We start from the raw sequence: 13,932 nt of genomic DNA, 5'->3' as shown, positions 1-13,932 counted from the left end.
AAACTATACGAACGAACCAGTATCTCTAGATAAATTTTAGGCCATGTTATGCCTTACAGAAAATTAAATATGTGTGCTACAGAGCGGTCTTAAAGTAACCTATAGAGCCTGAAGAGCAGTAAAAACAATTTACTAAAAGGTGATTCCCGATGGATTACAGATGACATAAGGTTATGGGAAACCGCAAACAGGGTGGGGTCAGGACTCTAGACAGTTTCCATGTGCTGAATCAATTCATAAGAAGAAAATCTCATTAAAGCCACCCTTCCTCTTAGCATTATCACCAATAGGAAACGCATTTAAATACTACATTTTGTCTCTTTGAAACACTCGGTTTGCAATCTGCTCAGGAGAACAATAAGAGAGAGTGATGAGTGAATGGGGGAGCGCATATCGACATTTTCTCTCACCTCTCTCGTCTTAATGCATCTCATTTTCCTTCAAACCTCTTTTGTTGAGCACCTTTCCTTCCCCATCAACCTTCATCAATCTCCCTATCCTTGCTGGGTGAAAAATTACACCCATTACCTTTGACATGTAGTACACAGAAATAGCATTCTTTCTACCAAAAAGCATCAGGTAAAACAACTTACGGGGACTCATAAGATAGCTGTATGAAGGCAGCGTAGCATAAATCACTCCCAAACATCTATGCAACTTTAATACAGCAGGCACAAGTTAAAAGTGGGTAAAATGGGGGCATCTTAAGTGATGCAGGTAGTAAACTCAACGATGACATGTGTATGTTGCTTGTCATGTCTCTACCTCCTGTGGACATACAGAAAAATACAGTTTTGGTCACCATTCTTTGGAAAAATACTTTAACACAAATAATCTCAGTCAGATTGAATGGAGAGCACCTTAACAGAAGTTCTTGCCTCAGATTCTCTACTGAATGTTGATTTGTTTTTATATTCAGAATCCTGTGTGTGGTTTGGGTGCGGTTCTTAGTTTTCTGTCGGCCCTGGGCTTCCTGCAGCTGTTGGTGGGCACCACTATGTCCCCTCTGATCACCACAGCATAAAGCTGTSAGAGATGCTAGTAATGGTGACTAATTGGCAATGCGGGGACTATCTGAGCTCATGAAGAAGGTTATGTCACAGTCTGATGGTGGCAAAGAGAAAGTTGTTATGTAGATCCTTCTTTTTGGTGACCCTTGATTTTCTTATATTGGAATATAAATTGGAATATAAGTTTTCTCATATTCCAATYCTCAAATGGTCCTTTCTTGTCTTTCATATTTTTTTATTTTATAAATGTAAGCCTTTTCATACTGTTTTTGTTTCTGGCTTTTCAATTCCTGGGCTTTGCTTATTGTTTTGCCCTCTTATCCTACTGTCAAATGCAGATAATATAACACTTGGCCATTCAAGCATATAAATGCACTCTGTTTACAGTTACTGTCAATGACTCAATGCAACTTGCTTGGGGTTTATTATATACCAAACTTCTTAAATAATGAGCTGAACATAATCCCCTGTTTGATAACCAGGATTAATTAGGATCTATGTATGGTAGAATTCAAATGACCTTTTTACATAGTACCTCAAGACAACATTTGTTGAGAATTGCTGGCATGTAAATCACCAATTGTATAGCAATTTAAATACCAGATCAACTGAATTAAGCTGTCCTGCTGGAAGGTGAAGGTAAAGTATTTAGCAGCCTCTAACAGGATTTCTTGCGGAGTTGCTCTATATTTAGCTCCACCCATAATCTCATCATCTGACCACCTACCTTGTCTCCTCCAAAAGCATTTACATCACCACCGTGTTTCACACTGGAGGTTGTATGGTATTCACACTGATGTGGAGTTATAGTTTTCTTCCACATATTTTTATGCAGCCCAGTTTGATTCCCCGTTTGGCTTTTGGCAAACTACAAAGATTTTTTGTGGGATTTTTAAAAAACTCGCGATCTTAACTACTTGCCGTCAGAGGGACCAACGTTACCATGAACTTCTTGATGAACATCTTTCATCAAGAACCTACTTTGTGTTGGTTCTGTCATATATAATCTAATTTTTATGTGACAGACCAGCTGTCTCATTACAACCAAAACTTTTATGCAAGCAAAGATTTTGGTTGTAAATTAACATAAATTCATGACGATGGGAGACAAATAAAGTACAGTGACTCTGCACTCTTCACATAAGCATGATAAATGATGTGAACACAGCAGTTACCTTAAGCAAAGAACAGCAGTAGGTTGTGCAATTTACTCTGTATAGCATTAAGGCATTAATTACATTAGGTTCATTAGGTTGCAGGGGGCTGTTAGGGAACCTTTAAAGTCTGCAAGTGCAGCACCATTGACTAATCAATTGCCATTACCATGCTCACGACAAAGGTCTGGACCCAAGGGACATGCTGGCTGTTGGTATAACTCCTCCTTAGAGATGACATGATGCACTGCAAAAAAAAAAAAAAAAAAAAAGAGCAGCATCTTGCATCACCAGAGGGATGATTTGAAAGTTTTAAGCAGGACCAACACCTACAAACAATGACTGGTTAACAATAACAAACTGTTCTGCACTCTTGTTTCATTACCAAATCACAAAAAAAAAAAAAAACAGAAAAAGTTTAGGACACAGAGCACTTGATGAGCTGCAGTAGAAACATACAGTGCCTCGAACAGATGTGATTATGAGGATTAGGACTTACGTCTCTGCCTCTGTCTCCCTGTCGCCTCTGACCCTCTCTCTTATACGAGAGGGAGGCAGGACGGCTGGGAGACTGGCAACAGGTCTCACTGCTCTGGGGGACAAACTGTACGTCAGTCAACAAAAAACTATTTCAATAAATCTGCACAGAGACATTATCTCACATGGATACGGTCATCAGTTAGTGACTAACAGCTGGTTCCTCGTTTTATGTGGTTTGGCTTTTATAAAGGAGGACACATTTTCAGAGGAATAATAAAGATGATTAAGGACATGATTCAGCACGCCAAGAAACATCCAGGGGTAGGTTGGATTACATGTTATTTGTTGAACCTTAATTCTTTCTGAGAAATGAGATTAGACAGAATTGTAAGGATTTTTACATTTTTAAAACTATAGGACAAATGCGAGCAATAGACAAGCAGTATGGACTGGATGCATAATTTTTATGCACAAAACAGTTTCTTCTATTTACTTGGAAACATTTTTTTATTAGAAAAACAATATGCAACAAAGGTATTAATGCTTCACATATATTGTTTGAAATATATTCCAATATAATGCAAATATGTGAAAGAAAAGTACAAACAGTGTGAGCTAGTGGTGTTGCCAAAGAGAAACACTTTTTTGCCATGACAACACGTATTAATGAGAATTTTTTTAAACAAATACAACAAACCCAACACAGAAAAGGGGTGAACTCTTCAGCTGAAAGCTCCAGATGCTCTGGGAACTTAAAAGACCTTTGAGTGTGAGTTCCTAAATAACATTAAAATGTTTGAAACCAGCACTGTGACAGCACATAATTTCCCTGGCTTCTTAATTTGCTTTACTATCTTAATAAATAAAAAGAAGAAAGGACGACACAAGCTGTGTGCGCTTGTTTTTTTTTCCCCCCCTCTGTTGCCTCAGAGCTATACTGAGGGTGACCCAAATTCATGGACTGACAGGGCTGGCTTGGCAGTGCACCAGAAAAGTAATAAGGGCAGCAACAGTATCGAACCCCTGCGAGTATAAAACACTTCCTATATTGGTCAGGCTGGATGGTGAAAGGTGAACCTCTCAGTTTGTGGCTCAGTGTGAAGATATCAGAACCATGCAGTAGATGACTTCCTACACACGAGCATGTCTTCATTATTTGCTCCCTGTTTGTGTGTATGTGTCAGATCAAAGGTGACCTGCTTCTCTGTGTGTATGTGTGTGTGTGTGTTTGCTGCTTGTGTTTACTCTGGCGATGACAGAGCTGATGCTTCTGCACTCAGCACACAGTGTGTGTGTGCGTGTGTGGGGGTGTGTGTGCGTGTGTGTGTGTGTGTGCTCTATGAACCAATTTCCAAGGTCATAGAGTCTGTAGAGATGCTTTACACTAAAAGTAGGGTTTTAATGTTAAAATAAAACACTTTTGTAAGTGGTAGTTTCAGATTTATCATCTTAAACTCTATATAATTTGATAATAAGAAATTGTCTTAATTTTCTGCAGATAGTTTCAATGAGAGCAGTGTTTAAACATGGAATCTGGAATAGCTTGAACTGTGAGGAGATGAATGACTCATGGACAGACAAATGGATTACAGATGATAAATCAGTGGACAAACTGATGGATGGATGACATGTGGACGGGCAAAAGGGCAGATGGGCAGACAGAGAATGTGCGATCAAGACAATCTATAAAACAAAAGCCAACAAAAGGCAGCAGCATATGTATGGAGGAGAGCAAATACAAGCCAGTTGACCATCAGGTCCTCTGATGTTGCAAAGTAGTAATAAGTGTTGCATATGAAAGGTAAACGCTCAACTTAACAACATGTGTGCTGCAGGAGTCATAACGGTGATGAATGAATTTAGAGATGGATGATGGGTATCGACAAACTAATGATGGATGGATTTCAAAAATGCTTCCGAACTTGTTTTGAAGTGGATAAATCAAGCTTACAATGAGTTTCCTAAATTACTTTCTAAAAATCAACTTAGAGCCAAAATATGTTGACATAGTTTGTATATCATAACGTTCATTTATCTGATTAAAAGTACTTTTCGAGAACAAAAAAATTGTGTTGCCCTGATGATCCAAGGAATTAAATGTTAACAGCTGTAAGTGAAAAATTATCATAAATAACAGAAATAAAGGCTTAAAAGCATCATTCTGTGTAAACCTGTATTATGTGTTTCAATTAGTAAATTAAGTTATTTTATGTTAAATGTTCAGCATGGGAACAGTGTGGAGATAGCCTCTTCCTGTTCCATCATGACTGACCACCAGTACAAAAAGTCGAGGTCCAGAAACACATAAATGAGCAAGATTGTTGCGAAAGAAATCGACTGGCCTGCACAGAGTCCTAACCTCAACCCAACAGAACACCTCAGGGATGTATTAAGAGATCCAGGCCTTCTTGTCTGACACTAGTGTCTGACCTCATAAATGCTCTTCTGGAAGAATGGTCAAAAATTCCCATAAACATTTCTAAACCTTGTGGAAGAAATTCCCAGAAGTGCGTAAGCTGTTTTAGTGGAAAAGGTTGGGCCAACATCATGTTAGACCCTATGGATTAACAGGGGATATTACTCAAGCTTATCTGTGTGTGGAGGCATACAAGTGAAATCATTTGGTAATATAGTGTATTTTAACCTGTAGCCCTCACAGTTATGAACATGGGGCTAAGGGAAAAGTTTTAATCTTTGAATAGGAGTAGAAGTAACACTGTGAAATGGGTTAAGCCAAACAGTAAAACGATGGATTTATTCATAAAAAGATTTGTATACGTATAACTTTAAACACATTGGTATTAAGGGAACATTCTGAAATAATTTCCTTCATTCTTGTGATTGTAAAGTAAAGGTTATTGTAGCATGTTCCTTCTTCTCTGGGAGTAGCGTTTCCTCCAGCAGTCCTGTGTGGCTCTGCGTACCTGAGGGAATGCTGCTGTATCCACCAGAAGTTTCAGTGTTGTTAAGAATTAAAGTTTTATCATTAGACATCCTTCTAATCAACAACTTGGCGAGTGGCATCGCATTTAGCGGAGGACAGATGTCTGGATGCAGCTGAGTAGAGACATCCTTCAGTTCAACCTGATCAAACTGTCAGCTCTATACAGCTTGACTAGATCTGTCTGTGCCGCAAACAGATGTTCGCCAGCGGTGTGGCTCTCCCTCTGATTCATGCACGGCAAAAGCAAACAAGAAATAGAAGGCAGTTAAGTGTCGACAAATAGATGCGGCGCGGTTTAAGGTTTCTCTCACCTAAGCTTATGTTTAAGATGACAAATCACATAATCCTCCTGTCCCCTTAACATGCTTTTTAATTTTAATTCCCGTCTGAGTCACCAGTCAGAACCTCTGCACACACACTTGCCCACAGTATGTGTCTGTATTCACGGAGTTTGTGTGAAAGTGTGTGTTTTGCTCAATCTGACAGGTATAGTGTTATTGGAAGAAAATCTGCTGCAAACACACACACATACACGCACACACGTGCAGATGATGGTTCTTGCTTCTTTAGTGTCCTTGCCTTTTCAACCCATGCTGACAGTGAGCAACCTCGCACATGGCCTGAGCTTCATGCATATGCAAAAGGGCACAGAGAGGTGAAAGAAGAATGATAATAACTACCTGTATGCGTGTGTGTGTATGGTTTCCACACAAATGCATGTTCATATAGTCAATGGAGTGATGGGATGCACTGTTCTCTTATGACATGTATCATAGTGGTCTGAGACTAATTCGTCCTTTCTCTCCTGTCTTCAGTTAATCCCTCAGTTTTTCTTCACGACTCTGGGCATCTCAGGTGCCACGCTCTACCTGATCCGTCTGGCAAGAGGGCCCCATGTCACGTAAGACTGCCTGGTGTAGTCAATCTACTTCTGCTGCAGTTTGTCTCCAAACGACCACAAACTTTGATGGGGCAGTATTATGTGTTTCCCAGCCACATAGTGTCATAGATGTCATTTTATAGCACAATGAAGACACTATGTTAACTTCAGTTGTTGCAAAAATGCTATTTGTTACATAACACCTTAATCACAACATCCCTCCTGTATTAACCCCTTTAGCAACATTTTTACCAACGGTGCAATGACAAGTAGCTCGTATAATGAGCTCAAAAAATCTTCGTAACTTGAATAGCATGTTTTATAATTTTTTCCATCTGAAAGAGAGAGAAGTAGGTCTCAGAATCACATTATTTATATCGCCGGAAAAAGGAAGTCCTGGATTACTTAAATTCTTAGAAAACATTTTAAAATGTGCGTCAGGTCTACTCTGTAAGTACTGACATGAGTTTCAAGTGTGTCATCTGTAATTTTGACCAAAAAAAACAAGTTTAATATATTTTTTATGCACTGGCAGTGTGGCGTTATAGAAAAAAGTGTATAAAAATTGCTTTACACTTCTACAGTAAAAATGTGAATTTAGTATGATTTTTATTTTATTTTAGATTGTAAAGTACTTTACCACAGATGCCTATAAATGTTGAAGGTTGCTGTACTTGTGTTAAGACACCAAATCATGAAGTTGTAATGTTGTTTTGCTCCTTGCTTATAACTGTAAAGCTACTGGTTGAGGATTTAGCCAACAAAGGTGGAGCACTGCGCTGCTCCTCCCTGCAGCACTGACGCAGACAATCAACATAAAATAATCACAAGAGGGAAAACTGACCGACGTTCTCATAAAAGCAGGTGAAGTGTGCACAGCCACATCTGGGTAGGTCAGAGGAGCAATATGGAGCTCTTTGGCCACAATTACCAAACACATGCTGTGTAAAAAAGAAAAAAAAAAATTAATAGATTAGCAAAGTTGCCAACTCAAAAGCATGGGGGTGGTAATGTTCCGCTTAGGGATTATGAAGTAACTAACAACACAGGATTTAAGTTTACCTAAAATAAAATGGAAGGATAGATTCTGCTAGTGTTAGCAGAATCCAGGTCCAAATGTTACGCAGTCATTAAAGAAAGTGAACTAAAAGCCTCTTCAGCAAAACACACCCAGAGCTGAGCTCATAATCCACAAAGAGCCTCTTAGACTAAGCAGAAATTTTGTCTCCCCCATCTGGCAGTAGACAGGTTACACAAACGTCTTCCAGTAGCATGGATTAGGTTTGTTGAGGAAAAAGTTTGATCATCTTTCCTCTTTTTACACTATGATGAACACAGTGAGGTTTTTTAATGTGATTGCGTCCATTGTTTCTAATTATGTTACTGTCAAATGTCAACACATGCAAGATTCAAAATAAAAGGCTGGAAATGTGATCATTTTTATTAGGCTATGACTTCAACATGCAGCGGTTGATATATCACGTTCTTCTTCTAAAACATAGCAAAAACTGAAGCTTTTGGAACTGCCCTGACTTTTTTTTTTTATACTACATGTGCATGCACCTGCTATGGTGTTTAAAACATCTGCCGCATGTTAAGTATGCATGAACGTCACCTGCACCTGCAGAGGGTGCAGGTGAAGTCAATGAATCAAAAGAACTTTAGGTGTTTTTAGCTGCAAGAAAACAGAAGTTAAACAAAACAAAAAAGCAACAATTAGTGTCTGAATTTTCAAAGTAAGTGTTTGGATTTTTACCAAGTGCCATTTATTTACAAGATACCGATAAGACAAAACTGTTTATATAGCAACTAGTTTTTTGCATAGCAAATGTAGCAGGATCTCTATATTACACTATGATAAAAATACAGTTAAACTAAAAAAAAAAAAACCTTGCACATACAACAGATGTGTCTGGAAACACTGAAGTGTTTTATTTGGTGGTACCAGGCTTTCTGCCTCCACTGCAAACAATAAACCTCTATTGTGCACAACCTGTTCACTGTAATCATCAAATTTCAAGATTTGCACATTTTGAATTTGCATAAACAACTGCGATGTTTCTTTTGTATAGTATTACTTTGGTAATTTCATCTCATAGTTATTTATCTCCTCGGGTTAAGACATTAAATACGTATGATCCTTCAAACAGAGCCTCTTCAAAAAAATAAAATAAAAATCCTGAATTATCTTTTTAAAAATGGAATGATAAGCAAGTAGTAAATATACAAAAAAACCCAACAAAAAAAACATTGAATTTTGTGTGCCAGAGCTACACCAATTGCAGTGAACTCTGTGACCACTCACGTAGAGTAAATGTAGATAGATCACGTCCCATTTCAGGCCACACAGAACCTCTTGTTCTGAGGGTCAGCCATAAAGCCTGACCTCATCACCAGCTGGTGATGAGTGCTGTGGTCAGTGGCTGCCTCCCTCTCAGGCTGCCCAGTGTTTGTTGTAATGGACACACAGGGGGACAGACGCGCTCCTTCTGCCATCCCCATTTGTTTGTGCTTTGGCACCGTAATGTGCTGCTGGAGGGGGAAGTGGAGGAATGGACTGTCGCTCTGGAGTGCTGTGAAATCCAGACTTTGGTTAATGAACAGGGAAAGGACTGCCAATTCACTGGGCTGACTTCATCTCATAATCACTTTTTCCTCTCCTGACTTTTGTCTCCCTTCAGTTTGTGAGTCTCGTTTTGCCTCCGTCATTCTCCTTTGTGTTCTTTTCCCTTATTTGTTACATTATTTGACATCTTGTAATTCTGCCCTTAGTTATTGTGCACCCATTCTTTTATTTCCTCTTACATTTATATTTTGCTCTCCCTTCTTCTCTTTCTGTGAATCATCCCACATTTGCAGCTTCTGGGACAAAAAGAACAACCCTGAGCCCTGGAACAAGCTCGATCCGACCTATCAGTACAAGGTGACAATTCCCATCTCACAATTTACAGCTGCCTCAGAGAATCCTGATCTTGACAAAACCACCACTGCTTCTCTGAGTCACAGAAAATCTAGCAAACATCATAAGTGTATTGTTTTTTCCTAAATAGAGTAAAATTATTTAGCATTGGCAAAATATCACAAGAAGATCGCACCTACGTACTTTAAACTTTTTATCAAGCTAAACATGATCTCAAAAAATTAAGCACGTGTCTAAAACTTTTTTACATTCTGTCAAGTTACAACTGCAAACATCAATGTAAGTTATTATGACTTTATGTGTAGCTGGGGAGTTGTAGGAAAATAGTGCACAGTTTTACATTTTCTTTAAATGAACATCTGGGAAGTTTGTGTAAAGAAGCTCTTAATATCACAGAGCACTGTTCAAACCAGCATCAGAAAATGTAAACAACAAAACAATGAAGTCAAGTTCAGTTCATTATTTATAATGATTGAAAAGGTTTTCTATCTAAGCAAAACAGCAGGCTGCGCCGAGTCACTTATTTGCAGCTTTCAGCTCCTGGATGAGCATGTAATATGCATACTCTCATATTAAGTATGCAGCAGTGTCACATGCTTAAAGCACACAGTGAGAGTTACAACAGGATAGTTGAGATATATGTTTATTATATTATAAGTTGCAGAGACATACTACAAAGGACATGAGGCCGAGGTGCTTTTCGTACTTGTGTCCCACACAACACACTGAGGGTTGTTGTTTTTCTGTGATAAAACACGTAAAAGTTCAAGAGATATTACGTAGCACTTTGCAAGGACATGTATATCAGAAGAAACAAATGAACACACTATTTACTCAGTATAAAGAAATCAACCAAACCATAAGATTTGCACTGATGTAGATGATCTGATTTTAGAGGAAAGATAACTTTTCTGAAGATTTGTAAAGTCAGGGTTCTTGCCAGAGGAATAAAAGTTACTGCAGACAAAAGGTCATGACAAAACATGTTTAATTCTCACTAGCAAGCCAAAGGTCGCACATCGAAATTCCACCAATGTCCAAACAATAACCATAATGAGGATGGGGGAGTGAAAGTGAAGAAAGGGGAGAAGCGTTAACTGTTTGATTGATCATGAAAAGTACAGGTAGCAAAAATAATCAGTGCAATAAAAAAAGCAACAGTAAAAAAATTAATAAAATGACTGCAATCTATCCTAACTGTTGGCTGTGAGGCAGTACAGGGTGAGAATCTGGGGAAGGAAAAAATTACAAAAAAATCATTGCAAATCATGTTTGTGAGAGCATGTTTGTACAATTTTAAAACCCTTCTTCAGCCCTGCTGAAGACAGCGCTGATTAATTTAATTTAAGCAAAGCAGATTTAAATGTATTCCACCTTCCCCCCACAGTTTGTTGCCATCAACACAGACTACAAGAGCCTGAAGAAGGACGGACCCGACTTCTAAAGGTCCTCCAGGCACGTCCAGGGGCACCAATTTCAGGAGGACCTCCACTTACAGCTGTCCCCTCACCTCATGTAAAACTTCATGCTCATGTAACCCTGTGTGTACCTCTGCAACGTCAACTCTGAGCAAACAATACAAAAAAGAAAAACATTAAAAGATGGTTCTAATTTTAGAGCGATCTGCTATATTTTGTAACATTCAACTCATCAGATGAAGCTTATGGAAGACAGTATAAAATTACCTGTGCTTTAACAACCTTTACCTTTACATGAAGAGTTCTGCACATTTCATTCACAAAGAGAATTCTTTATTAAAATATAAATAAATTCAATGTATATTTGCTTAATTATGTTGCTTGTTGTATTTATAGAGTTTAGTTTGCCATTCATCATTAATAACCAATAATTTTTAATGACTACTCATGACTGTGTTTCACTGATACATGCGCTCTATCAGACAGTTTTAATGTTAGTTTAATTAAAACATATTATTTCCTCTGTCTCTCTCAGGTGCCGCTTCTCCATTTAATTATTTCCTGCAGTATTCAGTTTATGATGAAGTCAGTTGTGAGGTATTAAATCAATAACATTCGTAGCATGTTCATATTTTGAGCAGCGACTTTCTTCCACAGAAAGGAGCAAATAATTGGACATTTATTAGAATTTTCTTACTGGCCAACTTGGGTTTATACATACAGTAGATAAGTCCAAAATGATTTATTCCCCCTGGTTGATGTTTGCTTAAACTGATGTTTTAATTTTACCAACATGTTTCTTCTGAACAATATTATTGCTTTGGTGTTGCCCAGTCAGACTTGAAACTGAAAGAGCCTCTGTGGAGGGAATGAAGGATTAGGGTTATGGCAAAGAGCCTCTCCAACCTCAAACACTTGGAGCTCATTGCTAAATAAAACACCAGTGGAAACATTCAAAAAGCTGCTCAAGATTCAACTAAGCAGAGTTTAATGGTAATGTTTGATGCAATGCCATCAAATATGTTTTCATTGATCATTAAGAAATAATTTGACTTGCTATTTTTAGCTTCAATATGAAAAAAAGATGTTACTTATAATTTTGTAAATACAATTTTCATTTGAAAAATTAAAAATCTGAATCTCGTGATTAATTTTTGGCTATAACTTTAAAAAGACTAGTGGCCTTTATTCTTTGAAAGTTGGACAGAAAGTAGGACAGAGAAAGACGCAGTGAACGCCCAGGGATGGGATTTGAACTCGGAACCGCTGCATGGTAAACTGTGGCACCAGCTCTACCACTGACCTTTATGACACTCACTAAGACATAAATATATGCTTTTTTTTTTTTTTTTTTTTAGTAGAAGCTTCATGATAAAAGTTTAATTTTTTTTTTATTTTGATGACTTTATACTATTCTTAATTATTTCTCATTGTTACATTACAAAAAGCACTGTTGGTGTCCTTTCAAATGTATCAGAATAAACCCAAACTAAGGTTTGATCCTTTTTATACATTAACCATTAAATAATAAAAGAGGAAGGTAAACTGCTCACATTATGGCACATTTGGTTTATATTCTGACTATTTTCAGAGAATACAGGCAAAGATATTTCTCTGCATCATTGTGCACAAATTTTGATTTTGTGTTCAAAGAAAAGAAAAATGAGTTGAAGGAATCAGGTGATTTTTTTTTATTGTGGCTTCAAACATCTATGTGAGCAAAAATAAACCCTTCAGTGAAGTTTTTATGGGTCTTTGGTTTATTTCTGAATCCATCCCACAGGGCGGAGACCGCAGTGCAGATTCAGGAGCCGCTGAAGAGAATATAGATACTCTGAACCTGACTGGGTTGTTTCTAGAAAGGGAGACAAATCTTTTAGCTATCTGCCTCCTCTCTTGTGGAGTCTCCGACACCGGCTACTTTTAAGAATGCGATTAAAACTTTCCTTTTAGATAGCTAGATTCCCTGTAGTTATGAGCCTTAACCAGTGTTGGACATACTGGACACTATTCCTCACTTTGCTACTTCTGCCTACTTTGCTCCATTTATGCATCGTCTGCAGCTATTGCTGCCATTAACTTTATGTTCTCTTTCTCTGATTTTCCCGACGCATAAAAGTGACACCTGGTCTGGCATCTCAGTTTAGCTTTGACACCTTTCTGGAAGGGGCCAACATCTAAACTATGAATTTATGTTCTCTTTCTATAGATTATACGCTTGATTCTGTCTTTCTGTGTTGAACCTTCTCTCGTAGAAAAAGTAATTAAATAAGCAATACATCCCCTCTAGCCTGGGAACACCTTGGGATCCCCCAGAATCAGCTGGTGTTGCTGTGGAAGTAGACATCTGGGTTTCCACTTTAAATGAAAATTAGATTGACAATTAGGTTGTCTGGTGGTGGTGGGGAATGTGCCAATACTGCAACACCTTTGCAAAAGTTTGGCACGTTAAAGTTCAAGGTAGGGAAACATTTGATCTGCAAATTAACTTTGGGCAATGAACAAAAAAGCAAAGCACAGCACTGCTGCTTAGCTAACTTCCGTATCAGGAATGCTCTGCTGAGCTCAGAGGATTGCTTATAATTTTCAGAATAAAAACATTATTTACTCAGCTAATCACTTCACAAATCCAGCACTGCTGGGATAAGTAAGTCACACATGCATGCATGCTGAGATGTGAAGTTGCAGATAAAAAGGACCAAAATAGAATTCAATCATGAGAGGAGAAGGCTTGTGTGGGTCAGAGAACATTTTTAGACGCTTTCAGATGCCGAGCATAAAATATCATTTTCAATCTGGAACTGAGTAAGAGAAATGAATCGGTACTTTGTGCAAATACGTGTCTCCTGGTAGCATAATTCTCCCCTGCTGGAGGAATCATTGGATGATGAACTTTTGTCTGTGTGAGCTCGTTTGTGTGCTCCTTTGGTTAGCATCAATAGACAGCAGACAACATAAAATTTTTCCCTAATGGAACACAAACTGTCTCAATGTCAGGCCCCTGGGTTCTGCTAATACACTGCTTAATAGACAATCTATGTTCCAGACCCTGCATGGGCCCATTTAGGGCTCCATGTGTGTCTGTGTGTGCACTTTTTTAACAGCAATATGCTTCATCCAACAGTG

General features: G+C 38.2%; 1 protein-coding gene across 1 annotated transcript; it reads left to right on the top strand.

Moving 5' to 3' along the window:
- The first annotated feature begins 2,701 nt into the window (after window positions 1-2,701).
- Window positions 2,702-12,552, top strand: LOC103464393 (NDUFA4 mitochondrial complex associated like 2). The gene is made up of 4 exons (XM_008408450.2): window positions 2,702-2,965; window positions 6,404-6,489; window positions 9,328-9,391; window positions 10,776-12,552. The coding sequence occupies exons 1-4, from the start codon at window positions 2,873-2,875 to the stop codon at window positions 10,830-10,832; spliced, it is 300 nt and encodes a 99-aa protein (XP_008406672.1). The 5' UTR covers window positions 2,702-2,872; the 3' UTR covers window positions 10,833-12,552.
- Window positions 12,553-13,932: the final 1,380 nt, after the last annotated feature.

The sequence above is a fragment of the Poecilia reticulata genome, linkage group LG5 (genome assembly GCF_000633615.1).
Source record: "Poecilia reticulata strain Guanapo linkage group LG5, Guppy_female_1.0+MT, whole genome shotgun sequence".
NCBI classification, from domain to species: Eukaryota; Metazoa; Chordata; class Actinopteri; order Cyprinodontiformes; family Poeciliidae; genus Poecilia; species Poecilia reticulata.
This window is presented reverse-complemented; position numbering and strand designations above follow the sequence as displayed.